Source organism: Urocitellus parryii, chromosome 13 (genome assembly GCF_045843805.1).
Source record: "Urocitellus parryii isolate mUroPar1 chromosome 13, mUroPar1.hap1, whole genome shotgun sequence".
Lineage (NCBI taxonomy): Eukaryota > Metazoa > Chordata > Mammalia > Rodentia > Sciuridae > Urocitellus > Urocitellus parryii.
In genome coordinates this window covers 48,333,482-48,355,801 of record NC_135543.1, presented here as the reverse complement: position 1 = coordinate 48,355,801, position 22,320 = coordinate 48,333,482, and the positions used below count along the sequence as shown (strand labels likewise).

The following is a 22,320-nucleotide window of genomic DNA, read 5'->3' as shown; positions in this document are numbered from 1 at the left end:
TATAATTAACATAACCTGTTATAAACAAAACCATATGTATGTGTACTTGTATTTTTGTTTTTATACAAATGGGTTCATATGCATATGAATTTGATTTTTTAAAATTAAATATTATGAAATAGTCTCATAAATCAGTATTTTTAAGGGCTACCTTATGTGAATGTGTTATAGTTTATCCACCTGCTACGTGCCAGAAACTATATGATATAAATTTTATAAAGATATATGAATTGTAATCTCTTCCCTCAAGTAGATTAGAGTCATAGGGAAAAGATGGGAGATTACAAACATCTCAATTAATAATAATATTAATCATGAGGATGGGTATCTTATTTGTGTGGAAACATATCTAAATGAGTACATAATAATGGTAATGGCTAACTTAGGACAGTTGGGTAGAATTATAGCACACTCTTAGTTTTCTACCTTAATAATTACTGCTAAAAAACCATTCTCTCATTCAATCTTCACAATTCTTCTAGAAATTCTATAGTAAGGTGATAAAGCTGACTATAGTGGTGCTGGGAAAACTGGATATCCAAATGCGGAAGAGTGAAATTAGATCCCTATTTTCACCCTGCACGAAGGTCAAATCAAAATGGATTAAAGATTTAGGAGTTGGCCAGGTGTGGTAACGCATGCCTATAATCCCAGTGGCTCTGGAGACTGAAGCAGGAGATTGCAAGTTCAAAGCCAGTCGCAGCAAAAGCAAGGCGCTAAGCAACTCAGTGAGACCCTGTCTCTAAATAAAATACAAAATATGGTTGGGGATGTGGCTCAGTGGTGAGTGTCCCTGAGATCAATACCTAGCCCCTCCCCAAAAAAGACTTAGGAATTAGACCAGAAACCAGTAACTATTAGAAGAAAACATAGGGTCAACACTCCACTCACTATACAGGTATAGGCACTGACTTTGTCAACAAGACCCTTGAAACTCAAGAAATAAAACCAAGAATCAATAAATGGGAAGCCAAAGTAAAAATCTTCTTCCCATGAAATGAAGTGATTGAGATAGGAAGAGAGAGCCTACAGATTGGGAAAAAAATCTCTGCCAGTCACTCCTCTGACAGAGGATTAACATCCAAACTATATCAAGAACTCAAGACTTCATGCAAAAAAAAAAAAAAAGAAAAAGAAATTACCCAGTTAATAAATAGGCCAAAGAGCTAGATAGAAACTTCTCAAAAGAGGAAACACAAGTGGCCAACAAATATATTAAAAAATGCTCAATATCTTCCAGATGCAGTGGTGCATGCCTGTAATTCCAGCAGCTGGGGAGGCTGAGGCAGGAGGATCACAAGTTCAAAGCTGGCCTCATCAACTTAAGGAGGACCTAAGCAACTTAGTGAGACACTGTCTCAAAATAAAAAAATAAAATAAAATGGGCTGGGGATGTGGCTCAATTGCTAAGCACCCCTGGGTTCAATCTCTCTTGCCAAATAAATAAGTAAAGGTAGGAAAGGAAGATCAACAGAGGGAGTAGAGAGAATATGGAGGAAGGAGGAAAGGGAAAGGGGAGGAGGCAAATGGGTATAGAAATCAAATTATGTTAAAATTAACCCTAATACTATGTATAATTGGAATTCTCTAAAAAAATTTTTTTTAAAGAAGTTTTAAAAGCCAGGCATGGTAGTCCACTCCTGTGATCCCAGCTACTCCAGAGACTGAGGAAGGTTGCAAGTTCAAGACCAGTCTGAGCAATTTAGGAAGACCTTGTCTCACCAAAAAAGGCTAAGGACGTAGCTCAGTGGTAGAGTACTTGCTTAGCATGTGATAGGTATTGCGTTCAATACCTAGCACTCTCAATAAAAATTTAAAAACATGATTTAAGTCATCAAGGAACAATATATATATAAAGAACAGTATGGGTTTTAAAGTATATATAGATATACTTTAAAACCCATACTGTTCTTTTTTTTTCATTCATTTCATTTTGGGGAAACAAGGTCTTGTTATATTGCCCAGGTTGCTCTCCAACTTCTGGGCTCAAGTAATCTTCCAGCCTTGACCACCTGAGTAGCTGGGATTATAGGTGTATGCCACCATCCACATCTTAAAATCTTTAAATTAGCTAGCTATATGCACAAAGCACTATGTAAATGCTTTGGGGCATAAAATATGTGAGACTCCATCCTCCAAGGGCTCCCAACTAAGCATTCCCATTTAGGTACAATTTGGACACATATATATCATTCCTAAATATACTGGGCAGGACTCTGAGTTGTAAGTGAAAGCAGATCAACTCAAAACTAAAGTGAAAAGAGGATTTTTTTTTTTTTTTTTTTAGAAATAGGAAAAAAAAGTTTTATTGTTTTGCTAGCAAAGGAGAAGAACAGGAGACTCCTGTCCCAGAGGGTGAGATTCTGCCCTTGCAGGGGAAAAAGAAGGAATTTAATAGCTTCTATAACAAAGAAGACCAAGGCTTTTTTGAACTGACTAGAAACAGAGGTTCAAATAAAGGTTTTAGGACTCTTGCTTCTTTCCTTTCACTCCTACAAATCATGTATCCATGGTCTGGAGGGTTTGTAATCCCAGAAAAAGAATGTCCCTCATGATTTTCTTCCCAAAAGTCTAGAAGGCAACTCTGAAAGCAGGATCTGCCCTACCTGATCCATACAGACTGAATGTAACCAAATGATTGAATCATAATACATACTGAACAGATAAGAAAAGCACTGGATTATCAACACTACCTTCTTAGGAACAGTATCGAGGGATCTACAAATACATTATCAGTATTCTAATTTTTTAGTAAATAATTTTGTACTCACACACATATACTTAGTACATGGTTATCTTAAGGCAATACCTGGAGCAAAATTATGTGTATTTTATAAACAGGTTGAAATAAAAAAAGTTAAAAAGGAGGGAAGGGATGTTGAAAGGTGTGGAAAATGTTACTATTCACTGGCTAGCCCAATAACCACTGCCAATCCCTTCTTCCTTTCCTGCTTCTACTATAGTTGGAAAAGTTTCATACTTGCATTCCTAGTCTCCTACTTAATCTGGGTGGACATGTGACACAGTTCTAATGTATGTAAGTACCAGACTTCTGGGAAAGCTTTCACTTTCCTAAAAGGGCAGGTAGATGTGTTAGGCTCCATTCCTTCCCTTTTTTCTTTCTCTAAACACAAATGTGATGTCTAGAGCTGCTGCAGCTATCCTGCATCTAGGAGGTAACTAGCCATCCTGCTAAGGATGGGTAACAGAGCTTGAGTCTCTGATGACATTGGTAAGTCCCTGCACCAGCCCTGTTCTGCCAACCAGGAGATTTCTTGTTATATGTTTTTTTTTTGTTTTGTTTTGTTTTGTTTTTTTGGTACCAGGGATTGAACTAAGGGGCGGTCAACCACTGAGCCACACCCCCAGTGCCCTATTTTGTATTTTATTTAGAAACAGGGTTCTTGTTATATCTTAATGGCAAGATAATTAAATATATTTATGTGCTGGGGACCAAACCTAGGGCCTTGTGCATGCTGAGCACACATTGTACCACTGAGCCACATGTCCCATCCCCTATTAAATATTATTATTCCTTAAGGCCCTGTTGGGTTTCCTATAGCTCAGAGTTTTCTTAATTGCTATAAATGAGGTGAGACCAATATTCTTGAAATAGTGAAGCAAAACAGTTTTAATGTTTCTTAAAAGTTATCATAAATGACTTTCTAGGAATTACTTTCTGGGCCCTTTTTATTAAAAAACTCACAGAGAAACAATTTAAAATGATAGAATTTATTTTAATATGATATATATGTATGCACATATACTATTTTAAAAATAAGCATGTAAATTATAATCATTATAAAACAAATCAGTGCTAATTTAATGTTATCAGCGTAAAAGAACATGTACAGAAGTCAGTCTAACATTGTTGCTCTTGCCTTTTAAAGTAAAAATACATAAAAGATTTAGCGCATTGTATTTTATTTCAGTTTTCATGTTATCATCATTAAAGTACAAATAACCTTAGGAATGTGCCAACTTATAACTTACATTCAAATAACCAAAATCTCTTAACAGTTATTAAAGTACCATTAAATCACCTAAAATAAGTAATCTAAAAAATACTAGCCTAAATTAAAACCCTGAGGAATTAAAATCTTTTTACACAATAGTTTTGGTTAAGTGCAATTCCATGTAGGTAAGGACTACTTTATTTAAGGGCATACTTGGTAAGGCATAGTAAAAATAAAATCTACATAAGTAATAATCTAAACTATATTTAATTTCTTGCTACAAAGTTGTCTTGTTTTCCTAAAAAGTAGTTTTTGCATGTCATTCTGGACCTCTTCACCCATCTGCTGGCTTGTTTGCTTTATATACAGTAGTTAAAATTTGTGCACAAAGCTGAGTTGCCTTTACAATGGTTTTCAGACATAACGCACACAAAGAGCTACATGTTAGAGAGTTCATGTCCATGCTCAACCATGGCCTGCACAAACTGCTTGAAGACTCGATCCATGTAAGTGCATTGCCTTGGCCAGATTCCCTCCAGAAAACCAATATGGCCTCCATAAGAAGTAAGGACCAAAGCAACATTAGGGTTTTGCTTAGCAGTTTCTATTGGAATAGCTTGAAGAAAAAACACGGGTGGCAGTATGAGAGAGGAAGGAGAGAAAGGGAAAGAGAGAGAGAGAAAGAATCATTACTGTTTTTTTTTTTTTCAAAGATATTGTAACATAACCTTCTTATCAATATACAGCAAAATGCCATCTAAAAACATATTTGCAGTGAGTATGGCTAAATGGAATGAGTCTAATTATATCAAGCATCTATATTCTTATAATAGTTCATGTTTACAGTCATGTACTAAACCACTATTTTTGGAAAAAAAAAATCAACCTAAGATTTAATCATAACACAAAAGTATAGGCTGAATCTTGTTTTGAAAAATTGAAAATAATCTTAGCATTTTTGTGAGAGTTATGAATTCATATGTATGACTTTCGATAACTTTATATGAAGTTAGATTCCTGAGGCCACTGGTGGTTGTAAGGAAATATTCAAAGTTGTAAATATAATGTATGTAATAAAAACACAGATAACACCCTCCAGAAAAAAAGAGAGAAAACAATTTTATCATATGGTAATAGTATTTATCTTTGGGTACTGAAATATCTGAAACATCAGTGATTATTTTTAATTTTTCTTCTTTCTCTGAATTTGTATTTATAGTCAAGAAAAATAAAAACTGTATTTTGAAAATATAGTTGAATATATATTAAAAAATTAGAATAAAAAATATACAAAAAATAGTTGGTATATTAAATATAATTCACCACCAATGACAGATTTTACATGTGTTATATAATATCAACTGAACACAAAATTTAAGGATATGAATTATAGTTTACTTATTTTTCTCCCATGCTCAGAGTTCACACAGTGGGAAATTTTTTTTTTTTTTTTTTTGGTCCTGTGGACTGAATTCAGGGCCTGTGAATGCTAAGCATGTATTCTACCATTGAGCTACACCCACAGCCATACTCAGAAATTTATAACACTGACTGTTACAGTCATATCAGAAAAACAAAAGGCTGTGCCACATTTGAATCATGTGAAAGATGATGGCTGCCTGTTCTCTCAGACTGCAGACAATTGTCTACTATTTCAACATGGCAAGACTATTTTACGAGCTTGGGAAAGAATTGGAAATGAGTTTAAACTTCACCCTGTGGGTCAAGTTAAATGTTGGGAAATTTTTGTGGCTGTAGGGCCCATGAAGTATGCAAATGGATGACGAAACACTAGACTTACTTAATCTAACAAAAATAGGCTAAACAATTACTATGTAAGTCAAGTAATATTAAAGTTGAGAGTTTCCATTTCTGATTTGTGGTCAAAGGTCAAACGTTTCAGCTATCTAAAGCTACCTGTGCTTAAATGGGATCTTGTAAAGAAATAATGGGGGACTGGGATTGTAGCACAGTGGTAGAGTGCTTGCCTAGCACGTGTGAGGCATGGGGTTTGATGCTCAGCAGCAACATGTATAAATAAATAAATAAAATAAATAAAGATCCATTTAAAAAAAGAAATAATAATGGGTAGTTTATAAAAATATACATATATATTTGGGATTTTCTGAATTTTTTACAATATATAATGCTTAGAGTCAGAATAAATGTGTATTTTTCTTATTTTATTTCCTTTTTTTTGTGTGTGTGTGTGTGTGGTGCTGAGGATTGAACCTAGGACCTCATGCATGCTTGCCCAGGGCTTTACTACTTACTGAGCCACATCCCTAGCCCATAGTAATTGCTTTTAATGGAGTACTTGGGGAAAGTGTTTTTTAAAGTAATTAGGGGGGAAGTAAGGAGAGGAGACTTCACAAAATACTTTGTCAAATTTCATTAGGATAAAATCAGAAGTCAAGCGTATTGATCCTTGAGCTAATATAATTACTCCTTTTTATTTTTTTAAATTTTTTTAGTTGCAGATGGACACAATACCTTTATTTTATTTAATTACTTTTATGTGGTGCTGAGGATGGAACCCAGTACCTCACACATGCTAGGCAAGCACTCTGTCACAGAGCTACAACCCCATCCCTAATAATCATTACTTCTAATCATACTGCTTCAACAGGCAAGTGCATGCACAGGTATTCATGTTGTCAAATTTCGTATTTCCTGAATTAAGATAGCAGGAAAGTTGAGTCTGGAATAGTTTTCTTTTCTGCTGTATCTAGGGGAGAAATTAAAACTGTTTTCACTTCAAATATGACCTTTTAGCCCAAATTTGCTCTCATCATTGAGATATTCAAGGTCACTATGTTTCTTAAGTGTCAAGTTCTCTTCCAGGTTAAAAGGGGGAAAAAAACCTTCAAATTCTTTTATACAGGGACATCAGGAACAAAAGGCAAGTCATGACAATGTTCTCCTGAGGCAAAGATATTGTAACATAGCCTTTCCAAAAAACAGTGTATTTCATAAGAAGGAAAGGTTATAAAAATGAGAACAAGAAAATACTGAGTCCTAATTTGTTCTGAGATGCTCTGGAGTCCCTGGACTAGATAACGGACTCTGAAAACATTTAAGACATGATCTGAGACATTTAGATACTAAATTGTGAGTATTTAGTTATTTTTTTAATCACAGTGGAAAACATAATTATGAGTGATATTTTATTTATTAATTTTTTCTCTGGCACTAGGGATTGTACAGAGAAGTCCTCTACTACTGAGCCACATCCCCAGCCCTTTTATTTTTTATTTTGAGACAGGTTCTCGCTAAGTTACTGAGGCTGGCCTCAAACTTTTGATCCTCCTGCCTCAACTTCCCTAGTCACTGGGATTACAGGTATGTGCAACTGTGCCCGGGGTTATTACATTTTTTTAAAACAGAACAATATTTTAAAAGTTAATTCATGAAAAAATAGATACAAAAATGTTAATTTTACCATGACTTGGTGAGAAAACATCATCCACGGAATTCAGGCACAATACTGGAATTCCTACTGAATTCAATCTACGATTTGGGCTGGCATCAGTATAATAATCATCGATTGTTCGGTATCCAAACATGACAGAAGTGAATCGCTTATCAAATTCTCTGATAGATTTAGCCTGAGAAACAAAAACAAATTTTATATTCTCTTGTAGTTAAAAGAGTAAATAAAGTACTACATAACGTTTATCTCCTACCTTCATGACATGATCCATATCAATTTGTTTTACAAACATATGGCGGTGCCTGGAACAAAAGAATTTCAGAACAATAATTAAGATAATTTCTACCTCAATCATACCTAAAATACATAATAACAAATAACTAGATAGCCTAGAACAGGGCACAAAGTTGGCACTCAAAAAACATTTGTTTAATTAGATACAGTAAAAGTAATACATTGATGTTTGTTCTGAAGGTAATTTTTTTTGCAGGGTTGGTGGTTCTAGAAATTGAACGCAGGGTCTTATAGATTGGTTGTACAAGAAAAGTGACCAATATTTTTTAAAAATTAGTATGCAAGCTGGGCGTGGACTCAAACATCCATAATCCCAGCTACTTGGGAGGCTGAGGCAGAAAGATCACAAATGCAAGGCCAGCTTCAGCAATTTAGCAAGACCTTGTCTCAAAAAGCGGCGGGGGGGGGTAATGGGGGGTTCAGGGGGTTGGAGGCATATCTCAGTGGTAAAGCACCCCTTGTATTCAATACCCTCCCCCCCAAAAACAAACCTACCATAAAGGAATAAACAGAAACAGCTGCAGGTTCTTCTTCTTTTTTAATCTGGATTGAACTCAGGGGCACTTAACTACTGAGCCAAATCCCCAGCCCTTTTTTGTATTTAATTTGAGACAGGGTCTTGCTGAGTTGCTTAGGGCCTTGCTAAGTTGCTGAGGCTGGCTTTGAACTCCGAATCCTCCTTCCTCAGCCTTCCCAGCCACTATGATCACAGGTGTGCATCACCACACCTGGCGTCTGCATGTTCTTTATCATGCCAATTTAACTGTTAGAAGATACACAAAGAATTCCAGAAAAAATAATGCAGCAAAGACAGTATTTTGTTAGTGTAATAACTGCAAGCTAAGAGTATGCACAAGAATTGCATTATCTTATTTCTAAAACATACTATGCTTGTAAGCACATGCTTAAGGAGTTGTATTATTCAACACTGAAAGTACCAAGTGCTTACTACCTGGGAAAGAATTAGGTACTGACAAAATTAGCAAAAAACAGAAAATCTAGGGGAATAGCCCATAATCATAATTTTGCTTTAACATATTCCAAAATGTTTTAGTTCTTTAGAATAATTTTTTTTTTTTTTTGGTAATGGACATTGAAGCCAGGAGCGCTTTACCACTGAGCTGCATCCACAATACTGTTGTTTTGTTTTTTGAGACCGTGTCTTGCTAACTTGCTGAGGCTGCCTTGAACTTGTAATCCTCCCTCCTGCCTCAGCCTTCAGAGTTTCTGGAATTACAAGTGTGTACCACCACACCCGGATGTTTGTTAGAAATAATTTCACAGTGATTTAGAGCAGTGATCCTCAAAGAAAACATTATGACTTTTTTTTTAAGAGAGAGAAAGAATTTTTTAATATTTATTTTTCAGTTTTTTCGGCAGAAACAACATCTTTATTTTATTTTTTTTATGTGGTGTTGAGGATCGAACCCAGCGCCTCGCACATGCCAGGTGATCGAGTTACTGCTTGAGCCACATCCCCAGCCCACATTATTACTTTTTTAAAAATATTTTTTTAGTTGTTGGCAGACCTTTATTTTCTTTATTTATTTATATGCAGTGCTGAGAATTGAACCCAGGGCCTCACACATGCCAGGCAAGCGCTCTACCACTGAGCCACAACCCCAGCCCCAACATTATGATTTTTATCTATAAGTTTAGCTTATGCTTATAGTTTTTTATTTTTGCATAAATTCACACATAGAAAATATTCTGGTACATAGTAAAGTCATATATAAAAAAATATACATATATTGACAGTGTTATGCCTTAAATGTTTTTACTGTTGGGTCATGTGATCTAAAAGTTTGGAGACAAAATTTTTTTTTTTTAAATATGTATTTCTTAGGTGTAGATGGACTCAACACAATGCCTTTATTTTTATGTGGTGCTAAGGATCGAACCCAGGGCCTCACATGCCAGGCAAGCACTCTACTGCTGAGCCACAATCCCAGCCCTGAGACAAAAAATTTTAAAGATGACTTACTTATTAACTGAAGACTGGAGGCAGGTTGTCAGATAGTAATTAAAAAGCAGCCAGTTCAGTGGTTTCTCCAATGACTCTGAGCAAGCAAAAGTATTCCAACCAACTGAAAAAGTGGCAGCTGCCATCAAAGGAGTTTTGGGCCCAATTTTCCCCAGGTAATTTAGAAGCAGCATTCTAAAATGAGGAGAAACAGGAAACTTGGTGACAAATTTTTATATCTGTCAAAATGCCTAATTTCTTTTTTAAAACTTTTTTTTTTTAGTTCTAGATGGATACAATACCTTTATTTATTCATTTATCTTTATGAGGTGCTGAGGATCTAACCCAGTGCCTCATACATGCTAGGCAATCACTCTAACCCTGAGCTACAACCCCAGCCCAAGATATGTCATTTCCAAGCGTAAACGTCATACTAATTATAGAGGAGAAAAATATAAACCAGTGTTTACATAAGCAAATATCTCTGTTCTTTCTTCACTTCATACACATATGTGTAATGCAGTTAAATATACTGTGGATGGGACACATACAGTTATTTCTGTATCTGTTTCCTTCTATGAAGTAAAGCATGAGAACGCAAGAGAAATCCACACAGGGAGTCAATCTCAAATGTGACTGCACATTGGAATCACCTGGGGAGTTTGTAAAACTACCACTGATGTCCAGGTGGTACCCCAGAGATTGTAAATTGGTCTGGGTGGCCATCCTAGTTGCTGAGACACCCGTGTCCCCTACAGCAAGGCTCTGGAGGATTCTCCAGTCTAGAGTTAGACTTTCTGAGTTGTGGCAGAGCAACCGGCGCCTAAAGTAACTTATTTTCTCTTCCTACTCCTTCCTGCTATCTGTGCTTATCTCCAGTCCCATGTTTTCCTTTTATTTGATCAGTTTTCCTAATTCTATACTGGTAAGAAGGACAAGAACTGAATTTAATCTAATAATCTCAAAAATCTAAGCTTAACACTGTCAACTAAAAGAAAGGATGATGTACTAAATTCCATTTCTCTATTTTCTGTACTTAATATTTATTTATTAATTTTTTCAATTGCTCAGGTTACAAAACAGGAAAAATAAGGAGAAATATTCTTCTTCACTCTTTTTCCCCTCACCCCAACTGAAGAATGACTTTCAGGGTGAATGTGATGAAATTTTAGAAGAAAAGTGGACATGTTTCTTTAGAAAATTAATTTAATATTTAATTAATTTAATTTTTAATGATGAAATATTCTTCTTCACTCTTTTCCCCCCACCCCAACCGAAGAATGACTTTCAGGACGAATGTGATGAAATTTTAGAAGGAAAGTGGACATGTTGCCTTAGAAAATTAATTTAGGGCTGGGGTTGTGGCTCAGCGGTAGAGAGCTGGCTTAGCATGCGTGAGGCACTGAGTTTGATCCTCAGCACCACATAAAAATAAAATAAAGAATATAAAAAAAAAAAGAAAATTAATTTAATATTTAATATTTAAAATTTAATATTCCTCTATTAGCTGGATATAGCATGGTGATTCACTAAGCCATATAAAGGGTCGTGCTTCCATTCTTGCAAAGGGATTTTTCTAGGGTTCTAGTTTTGGTGGTCCTACTTGTTCAGTTGAAGGTCGGATATTGCTAGGAGGCTTTAAATATATAAACTGCAAGGGCTGGAAGGGAGTAGAAAGACCCAGGAAGAGAAATGACCAAACATGTTCGGGTAATCTGTGGTTATTACTCAGGAGCAAAATAATGCCAAGATGTTACCCCCCAAAAGGTTCTTTTACTTTGACAGAAACAAACAAACAACCATTTACTTACCCCATTACCAAAAGAAAAAAGAAAAAAACTACAAGGAAGAAAAAAGAGAGTGAGATGGAGAAAGAACCCATGGATTAAGAGACTTAAGAGACATACCAATCCCAAGATGTGGGTGAACCTTATCTGGTTCCTGTATCAAATAAACTATAAAATCAAATAAATAAACAGACATTGTAAAAAATATGAGCAATGACTGAGTATTTGATAATACATTAATTTTGTTCAGGTAGGATAAGAATTTTTTTTTAAAAAAGAGAGAATCTGCTTTTTAGAGACATTAGAAATATTTATGTGTTTACTTTTTAAAAATGTTTTTGTGCACCATTCCTGGAGACACTGTGGCTAATGCTTGGGTTAGACAGAGCAAGCCCCTATTCCATCTCCCTGCTCCAAAAATCCATTTACTGTATCATTCTTGGATAGAGGATGTATGGGATTGTAAACTGATGAGAACATAAACTACACAAGAAATTATCCAAGTAAAATATTTATTTCTTAATTTTTGTGGTGCTGGGTATTGAACCCAGGGCCTCCTTCCTGCATACTAAGCAGACACTCTGCCACTGAGTTATATCCCTAGACTCAACTGAAATATGAATAAATGATGTCTGAGATATAGTTAACAATTATGAGACTTGGGAAGGAGTGGGGAAGGAGAATCCTACTGATGAAACACGAGTATCTGTGGGCTGATAATTAATTGAAGCTGGGTGATGAGTTTATGGGGTGTATTTTTGTCTCCCGTATATATTTGGAATGGCTATACATTTTTAAAGCGTATTTACCATCTCAATGGGAGACTAGAATCTGAGTCTAAAGTAGCAAGGGGTCCCTGACTTGACTCAGCTATAGCTCAAAGCCTACATCTGGCCCCAGGCATCACAGGCTTGGGGATTACCAAATCCATGGGGGCACTGGGCCTAAGAATCTTCCTCAGACTATGCTTTTGTCAGCTGCATCTCCAAAAGAAAAATGTGTCAAGCTTTAAAACACATCCCCAAGTGTTGTAAGGCCAGTTGGGACTGTGTCACAGTGCTAGGCAACTAGAAAGGATGCTTCTTTCAAGTCATTTACAAGACATTAATATTCAACCAGCTGTAAAGGCTAACGGTCAAGTTCTGCCTTCAAGCACTGAGGCTTCAGTGTGGCATGAATAGGCATTTCCCAGGAGCTTCTGAATAAAGAATGTGGGCCTGTTTATATAAGGTCTGGCCTTAAAAAAAAAAAAAAAAAAAGAAAGAAAGAAAGAAAGAAAGTCAAGAATGTATGATTAAGGGGGAAAAGTTCAGCTCTCACCCTGTCCTTTAGACTTCACATTATGTGGGGGGAAGGAAAGAGAAACTAAATTCTGTCTGTTAAGGAAAATGAAGAAATTCTGCCTTTTTTCTGCATTGATTCAGATTTCTTCCTTTAGTAGGTCAGGGCAGACCTTCCATGCTAATGTAACAGATGTATTCTTGCCTTCTTAGTTTTATGTTTATCAGAATCTAAAAGGCTCTGGTTAAAGCCTATTTTTCAGAGTCTGTCATTAATAAAGGCTGTTCACTTTCAACATACATACTCCTAAGATGTTGTGAAAACTGAAATGACAGATAAATCAATTACAAAATGAAGAAAAAGCATTTTTTAAAAAAAATTTCAAGTGTTAACTGATTTAAAAAAGTACCTTTGGGGCTGGGGGAGTATAGCTTAGCGGTAGAATGCTTGCCTAGCATGCATGAGGCCCTGATCCCCAGCATTAGAAGGTAGTTTTTGGACACTGATGTAAGGAATCTAAAACAATAAAAAGCTAGATAAAAAAAATTTTGAATTTCCTTAAGCTCTCTCTCACTAGAACAAAAACACATAAGTAATTAGTAGAAATAAGCCTAAATATTAAATATGGCAAATAAAAATTCCAAATAAGCTCTAATGTAATGACAAATAGCACGAACCATTATAATAAAGCAGCAGCTGGAATTAGGGGATTAACAACAAAATTTCAGTTTCTAGGAGAACATTCCACATTAGGCCTATTTGCCCAGCAACAAAACAAAACAAAACAAAATGCCACCTATGAAAAAAATAATTTGGAAGGCCACTTGAGAATTTCTGTGACTGGAGTGATGCACATTGTGGAGATCAGGCTCTGCTGAGTTACTACACGGTGTACAGAACAGCAGTTTTCAGACTGTGCCTAAACCTTTGTTACTCCATTTTATAAAGCAGTAGTTTGTCATAAGCTACTCCATTTTGAGTTTAAGTGCTGACGTGGAACAACACCACACTTTGTACAAAAAAACCACCACCGTCTGCCTGGCACAATCATAAGACACAAACTGATAAATAAATGCTAATATGAATGACCACCAGTAAATGTATCAAATTGACTAGAAGCACAGGGATGCATGGGTGTATCGAACTCATGCTGGAAAAGCCAGGCCCACAACTTTGTCAAACACATAAACCACCAAGTGATGCAACGCCCTCACTTGAGACCCATAAAAGGAGGAGCACCCTGAGACTGCGCTCAGCAGAAACTTGACCCGATCGCTGGTCACTCAACATGGGCCTTGCCCAGGAAAATCACCACAGCCTTCCACCTCTGAGTCTCTGTCCCCAGGCTTTAGCAGAATGCAGTTTCTCCTGCCCTCGATGACCATGCAAGCCCCACTCCAAGCCAAGATCTCAAGCCAACACACCACACTGACAATGTGAAACTACTGATGTCCAAACCTTGGCCTAGAATAAATTCCTGTGCTTTGACAGTTCTGTGTCCTGAACTGTCAGTTCTTTGGCTGATTCAGTAATCTTATCTGATCACCTACAGTAATTCTTTGCTTTCATATCAGCTTTCTGCTTTTCCTCTCAATTCAGCCTTCTGAACCCCTGTGGCTGCCCTATCTTAGCCTTTCTGAAACATACATATATATTCTGAATATATATACACACACACCCGTGTAAAGTGTGATGTATGACTTGAGTATTACAGATACTAGGAATTAAGGTTGGAATAAAAGAACCTGTGATTGTCCAGCTTATGTCTACCAGGTAACAGACAAGTGTTTAGCAACACTGATAGAAGTGGTATAGCCTGTGAATTTATTATTATTCCATAAATACTGACATTGTGGAAAGACACAATGTGTTTGGTCTATGTTTATGATATAGCATGCTCACAGCAAATATCATGCTGCAGGTTCAGCTTCCCCAGTATTCAAGGAGGATGCAGCCACAGCAATGGTGGAGAAGCATGGAGACCAGAAGGCCAATGGGGTAGCAATGTGACACAAATCAGCCTTGTGGGGTTCAGATTCACAAAAGCGGGACTGCCCTGAGGAAAGACTGGTACCCTTTGATCATAGAGACTAACAGTCAAGGAAAATATTAAACTTCACCCAAATTAATTCCTTCCTTCCTTCAAACATGTGATAAGATATGATAAAAAACACTTATGTTAGCATGTCTAGGAGGTAGCTAATAAGAACACTTCCCTCTTAAGTATTTTAGAAAGGGAAAACCTTACCCTCCCATTGAAACCCCAGCTGCCAGAAAAGGAGCAGAAGGGTACAGGCTGTGGACATGGTGAATAACTGTCTCCAAGTCTTCAGTGTTAGCACAACAGTAAGTCCTTGGCGTCTGCAAGCAGTGACAAGTAGAGCAAAAAAATTAAAATGTGAGGTTAATGATTTGTATAAAGCAGAAGTGTTAAAAAAATGAGCAAGAAGTCATCAGTATGAAAAAAAAATCTTTGCACATTCTCTTAATAACAGTTTAACTTTTCATTTTCTATCTTGCAGTACATATATGTGCCATTTGGAGTGAGTGTGAACTGGGTTGGTACTAACAAAAAGACTTTGGACATGCAAGAAGACTTGACGCATATGGGACAAAACCATTACAAACACCTTCTGTTAAACACATACAATTTACTACACTCAAATGTGTCTCTACCTTAAGAAGAAGAGTCAATATAGGAAGAAAAAGTAGAATTATGGATTTTTTTTTTTTTTTTGTGTGTGTGTGTGTGGTGGGGATGGTACTATGGATAGAACCCAGGGGCACTTTACCACTGAGCTATCTCTCCAGACCTTTTTATTTTTTTAAATTTATTTATTTATTCTAATTTGTTATGCATGACATTAGAATGCATTTCATTTCATAGTACACATATAGAACACAATGTTTCATGTCTCTGGTTGTACACAAAGTAGAGTCACACCATTCGTGTCTTCATATATGTACTTAGGGTAATGATGTCCATCTCATTCCACTGTCTTTCCTACTCCCATGCTCCCTCCCTCTCCTTTTTCCTATCTAAAGTCAGACCTTTTTATTATTTTATTTTGAGACAGGGTCTAAGTGGCTGAGGCTGTCCTCACAATCCTCCTCCCTCAGCCTTGCTGGGGTTTACAGGTACGTGAAACTGTATGGCAAGGGTAGAATTATTTTTTAGAGAAAAAAAAATTTATATTGTCCCCAAAGCCAAAATAATTAGTTTTTAGAAAATACACAAGTAAGTAAAAAGGCTTTCTTTTTTTAAAAAATTTTTTTAGTTGTAGATGGACATAATACCTTTGTTTTATTTATTTATTTTTTTAATGTGGTGCTGAGGATCAAACCCAGTACCTCACACATGCTAGGCGAGTGCTCTACCACTGGGCCACAACCTCAGCCCCAGTAAAAAGGCTTTCTAATAGTGCCAACAAGTACTAAATTGTGGCACTACTTTCTCCACCCTGAGTGTTATCTGCCAATGAGAGAGTAAAGTTCCTGGGACTGCCTTTCCTCCAGATAAGGCAATAATATACAGTCTGACTTACCAAGTAAATATTTTCTTTTATAACAGTATTTATACGTAGCCCCAACTGTGCTACACTGCAACAGACACTTAACAATGTTAAGTTATGTAAAGCTGATTATGCCTAATACATAATGCATCAAAACAAATGGTTTTCATGTGAAATTCTTCAATAAGGGCTTTGTTTATAGCAGGAAAGCTTCACAAATGCTTCGCTTGAGGTCTGGGAGAAGGGAACAATCCTCTACATTGAATATATGTGTGGGTATGTGAATAAAATATCTATATGAGAAAAATAACCTGAAATGTAATGACAAGAAGATGAATCTGATAGCATTATTCATTACTAATAAAAACACTGAAATCAGTTATCCTCACCACTCCAACTTTAATATTCCTATAAGCCATAATCATACTAAGAAGATTATACATCACCTACTGTTCAACCACTAATGTGTAGTTGGAGAAAATTACAATTTTCAGCAATCCATCCAATTAACCTCATCCCTGATACACTACCTATTACATACTGCCATCTTTTCAATATGCAAATATGGAATGCTCCAAAAGACAAATATTAACCTAACTGTAACACTTACTGAATAATTAAATTTGTATCTACAAAAAAGTAAAGAAGATGCTATTATATCTATTTTAGAAGTGAGGAAACTGAATTAAGAAGTTAATGACTCCTGTAACTTATTTTTTCTTTTTGGGTACCAAGGGATCAAACTCAGGGGCACTTACCCACTGACACCCATCTCCAGCCCTTTTTTATTTTATTTTTTAATTTTGAGACTGGGTCTCATTACGTCCTTAGGGCCTCACTAAGTTGCTAAAGTTGGCTTTGAACTTTCGATCTTCCTGCCTCAGCTTCCCAAGCTGCTGGGATTATAGGTGTGAGACACTGTGCCCAGCACTCATGTAACATTTTAACAGTAAGTGATTAAATTGAGATAGAAAAGAAAAAGAAGAGAAACAACAATCAAAATAAAACAAACAAAATAACCCTTTGTGATTAAATGAACTTGAGGGGTACAAATTCAGTAAAAAAAAAAAAAAAACCTAAAATAAAACAATACCTTCCACAATGTTCATTTGTAATGACTGCAGAATTTGTCATGATAATTTTAGGTGAAGGAATCATTCTTAGTATTTTTTTTGGTACATGTTTATTGACACTGAATAGCCTTAAAGTTTCTGAATTTTTTATGAACATATACAGGCTGTAAGTAAAGTATGTGTGTATGTCTGGGATTGTGTGTGCGTGCGCACACACACACACACACACACAGAGTATAAGAAAAATAGACTATGGAAAATTGGGATCACAGAGTCTTAGTGCCAGAATGGACAACAGATGTCATCTGCTTCCTTATTTACATACAAGGAAAATCAGGCCCAGCAAGTTTGAATAATTTGCCAAAGGTCACAAGTTAGCAAAGTCTAGATTACATTGCAATAAGCAAACTAGTTCTTATAAAGTACCATGGTTCCATGAGATATATATATATATATATCAAATAAATTAATACCTGGAATTCTTGGACATAGGTGCTTGTTTTTCTGTAAACACTTGTCTCCAAATAGATAACATTAAGATCAAAATGGATAATACTAGGGCTGGGATTGTAGCTCAGTGGTAGAGTGCTTGCCTAGCATGAGTGAGGCACTGGGTTTGATTCTCAGCACCACATACAAATAAATAAAGTAAAGGCCCATCAATTAAAAAAAAAAGGATAATACTGCCAATGAAGTAGTGTGGCCTCCTGCCACTGGCTTTACACTAGATAAAGCAATACACAGTCTGATTTCTCAATTAAATCTTTTCTTTTACAATAGCATACCATAAGGCTCAAGTGTGTACACTGTAATATATGCCTTTTCCCCCAAAATTTTTTAAAATAACTTTATTTTATTTATGTACTTTTTTAATGTGATGCTGAGGCTCAAACCCAGTGCCTCCCATGTGCCAGGCAAGCACTCTACCAATGAGCCACAATTCCAGCCCTCCAAATATTTTTTAAGCCGTAGGTGGATATAATACCTTTATTTTATTCATTTTTATGTGGTGCTGAGGCTAGAACCCAGTGCCTCACACGTGCTAGGCAAGCACTCTACTACTAAGCCGTAATGCCAGCCCATTTTTTTTGTTGTTGTTTGTTTTTTTTTTTTTTTCTTTTTGGCATGGTGACTGAACCCAGGGGTGCTAACACTGAGGTATATACCTAACCCGGTTTATTTTTTATTTTGAGACAGAATCTTGCTGATTTGCTGAGGCTGGCCTCAAGTTGTAATCCTCCTGTCTCAGCCTCTCAAGTCATACTGAGATTACAAATGGGTCGCTACCACACCAGGCTCTCAATATACTGTTAACATTAGCTAACCTGATTATGTCTCAACACAGAATGACCCACCACTATGGATCAAAAGTTACCAGAACTGGAAATGCAGCAAACCTAGAACCTTTCCGCACAGACTTTCTTTTGCCTGCTCCTCCTGGCATCCTAGATGGCTCCAGCCTGTTGGTTCCTACTGTCGCTGGCTGTCCATTCCTCACCCAGTTCCTGTCATTCTTCCTACAACCCCAAAGGTGGGCATCCATTCTTAGGCTTGCAACTGCTTACCCTCTAGTCAATACCTAATTCTTGAAGGTGTTATCCACCTCTACAGCTTCATCAACGACTTCTATGCAATGATCAAACCAAATCTCCACTCTCACTTTTGTCACAAACTCCAGATCCAAATTTCCAAGTTCTAGCAGGCAGCTAAAACTTCTAGCTTTTGTAATGTCCACTAGTACTTCAAATGCAAAAAGTCCAAAAATAAACCCTTTCTCTTCATGAAAATTCCCATTACTCCTAAGTGCCCATTTTCCATAGGTGACACCTAGATTTTCATAGTTAAAACTGTAGGTGACATTGCCCTCTCCTCAAGTGGTTGATAAAGGGTCAAGTCCTGCAGTTCTTCTTCCTCAGGACCTCTTGCAGGACACACAGGAAACTCCTCCTTTCCACTATACTAAATGTCTGGTAAACTGGGTTCTGTCAAAAGGGCACTTGAGGCAAGGGTGTTAAGTGTGAGCAGCTTCATTTGGAAGGTGATGCCAACAAGTTTCTGCAGGGATATGATGAAATGAGTCAGAAAAGGTAAGATGCCAATAAAGGAAATGTTATCAAGCAGTTTATGGCTACAGGCAACTAAGACTCAATTCCCTTGAGATACTCTGGGAGGGGCTGGGGTTGTAGCTCAGTGGTAGAGCGCTGGCCTAGCATGTGTGAGGCCCTGGGTTCGATCCTCAGCACCACATAAAAATAAATAAATAACATAAAGGTATTGTGTCCAACTAAAACTAAAAAATAAATATTAAAAGAGAGAGAGAGAGAGAGAGAGAGAGAGAGAGAGAGAGAGATACATACTCTGGGACAATTTGTTGAATGTGACCTAAAATGATTCCAATAAGGAACCTGGGTTGTGGCTCAGTGATAAGAGTGCTTGCCTAGCATGTGTGAGGCACTGGGTTTGACTCTTAGCACCACATAAAAATAAATGAACAAAAGAAAAGGCCCATCAATGGCTAAAAATTAAAAAAATGATCCCAACAAGATGGCAAGGGAGGGCTGGGGATATAGCTCAGCTGGTAGAGTGCTTGTCTTGCATGCACAAAGCCCTGAGTTCAATCCCCAGAACCATCCCCCCCCACCACCAAAAAAAAGATGGCAAGGGAGTTAGGTTATTTATTCACCAATTCCCTTCAGTATCTGACTGAAAGCTGCTCCTGGAGGAATTTGATTCCTTGGAACTTCTGGTCTACCCTTGAAACAGGCCTAGGTGGCTCTAGTAGCTAAGGAAACCCCTCAAAGACAGGCAGGTGCTTGCAGTTGGGAGCCCTTAGCAAAGGAATGGTAAGTGCCAAGAAGATAAGGTGTGGCACTGACAGTCTCTGCTACAAGGCCTTTTTACCTCTCACCTAGAATGTAGCAATGACCTGGTAACTGGGTGACAACTAGCATTTCCTCATAGTCACCCATATTTCTATATCCAGTGCACTCTTGGATTAAACTTCCTAAAGGGCACTTCCAGTTCTAGTAATGCAGTCTTTTTGCTTCACTGGCTTTCCACTGCCAATGGAATTAAGTATAAACTCCTCAGCCGAGTGTTTAAGGCCTCTACCATAGGATGCTAAGTATTCTTTCCAGCTCTGCATTTTACTATATCTCTACGTGTCCAGATTCAGGTCAATGGGGCACTGCTGTTTTCTTGCTGGCGAGGAAGCTTAATATCTTTGCAACCTGTGTAAACTTCATATGCCAAGTGTCACATACTGTCAACTTTGACCATTGAAACTCTGACTTGAACAAATGCCAGACAACAGGTCAGAGATGATCCTGTCGCCTTATAGCTTTTTCCTACTTCTGCCCCTAATTGCCTAGTATTCCATGGGAGGCTATTACTTCCCTATTCACTTCTATCTCTGACAGTCAAACTGAACACTTGTCAAACACTTCAACACTGGTCAAACTAAACTCAGACAAACAGTACTGCAAGGGAGAAGTCCTGATCATTATGTTTCATATGCAGAACTAGGCCCTTATGTTATACAATCTCTTGCTATCTGATGGGCTCCAATGGGAATATCATGGGCCTTCTTTTCTTCATGGATCATGAGCCTAGCCGGGCACAGTGGTGCACACCTGTCACCCTAGCAACTCAGGATATTGAGGCAGGAGGATCACAAGTTCAAAGCCAGCATCACCAATTTAGTGAAGCCCAAAGCAATTTAGTGAGACCCTTTCTCAAAATAAAAAACAAAAAGGGCTGGGGATGTGGTTCAGTGGTTATATGCCCCGCTGGGTTCAATCTGGTAAAATGGGTAAAATGCTCCTGGGTTTGAAGAAGAAGAAGAAGAAGAAGAAGAAGGAGGAGAAGGAGGGGGAGGGGGAGGGGGAGGGGAGGAGAAGAAAAGAAACAAACAGGACTTAAAGAAAAAACTTGGGTCCTACTAAAAAATAATTCACTATAATTAGAAGCTCTTTAGACCAAAGACTAGTTAATTCTCAGTTACTAGGACTACTAACACAACTAGCAACTATCTTATTGTGGTAATTCCTGTCTTTTGCCATGCTCCCAGGACAGAGGTAAATTAAACCACACCTAATCAGAAAAGGGATAAAGGAAGACCTGGCAAGATTCAGCTGGGTGGTAAAACTTCTAGGGTAAAATGAGGATGGGAAAGGTACTTTGGAAAAAAAAAATAGAGAAAATCTAAAAGGCAGGACACCTTCTAGCAGATGTTTGGGCATAAATTTTCTATAAATTAGTCAAGTGTGGTATTGTACACTTGTAATCCCAGACTTGGGTGACTGAGGCAGGAGGATATCAAGTTCAAGGCCAAGTTCAAGGCCAGTCTCAGCAACATATTAAGACCCTGCCTCAAAATGAAAATTTTGAGGACTGGGATGTAGCTGAGTGGTAAAGCAATCCTGGGTTAAATCCCCAGTACCAAATAAGTAAAATGAAAAGAAATAAATATTTTATAAAATAGTTTGAATAATTTGACAGTAATTACAAACCAAAATTGTTCTGTTTAGTTCATTCAACTGCAACTATGGTAAGAGAACAAGAATAATCACAAACTGTTTAATGGTTTTTAGAGGTTAATTTTTAAAAAAGTATTGATGGGAATAATGAAGTATAAATAATTCTTATGTAATAATAATAATGTATGTACTTTGTATTTATCTGTGGTCTATATCTAATTTTCCTTCTTAATCAAGTAAAGGCTTCTAAAAAACAAAAAACTGACTTGAAAAAAATATTTCTTATCCTAGGTTTAGATGACCTGTTTCAGAATTTTAAAATTTTTTACTAAAAAAGTTATTTTTTTGGTATTGACAATATTATTATTCTGAGTAATACTCTGACAAAATGCTCTCAATATTCTTATTTGCTGTTTCTTTTGGGATATTATTGATATTATACCCACTTTGTATATATATATCATTAATTATCCCTCCAAAATGAAAAAAAAAATTTTTTTTTGGTCTAGAAACAAATTTTAAAATTCACCCTGTTAATCAGGT

At 36.8% G+C, this 22,320-nt stretch overlaps 1 protein-coding gene and 1 pseudogene across 2 annotated transcripts in view; both read right to left on the bottom strand.

The window, feature by feature from the left end:
- Positions 1 to 3,796: 3,796 nt before the first annotated feature.
- Abhd3 (abhydrolase domain containing 3, phospholipase) overlaps positions 3,797 to 22,320 on the bottom strand; it is a 50,182-nt gene continuing 31,658 nt past the window's right edge. Inside the window, exons 5-9 of one of the 2 annotated variants that reach the window (XM_026388079.2) lie at positions 14,963 to 15,075; positions 9,668 to 9,841; positions 7,643 to 7,691; positions 7,399 to 7,564; positions 3,797 to 4,572 (exon numbers count right to left, since the gene is read on the bottom strand). In XM_026388079.2, the coding sequence (XP_026243864.1) occupies positions 4,394 to 4,572; positions 7,399 to 7,564; positions 7,643 to 7,691; positions 9,668 to 9,841; positions 14,963 to 15,075 (681 nt within the window). In that variant the 3' untranslated portion in view covers positions 3,797 to 4,393. The remainder of the gene's footprint in view (positions 4,573 to 7,398; positions 7,565 to 7,642; positions 7,692 to 9,667; positions 9,842 to 14,962; positions 15,076 to 22,320) is intronic. The other variant, XM_026388080.2, reaches the window with a different exon arrangement.
- LOC113182255 (U2 spliceosomal RNA) lies at positions 11,769 to 11,949 on the bottom strand (annotated as a pseudogene).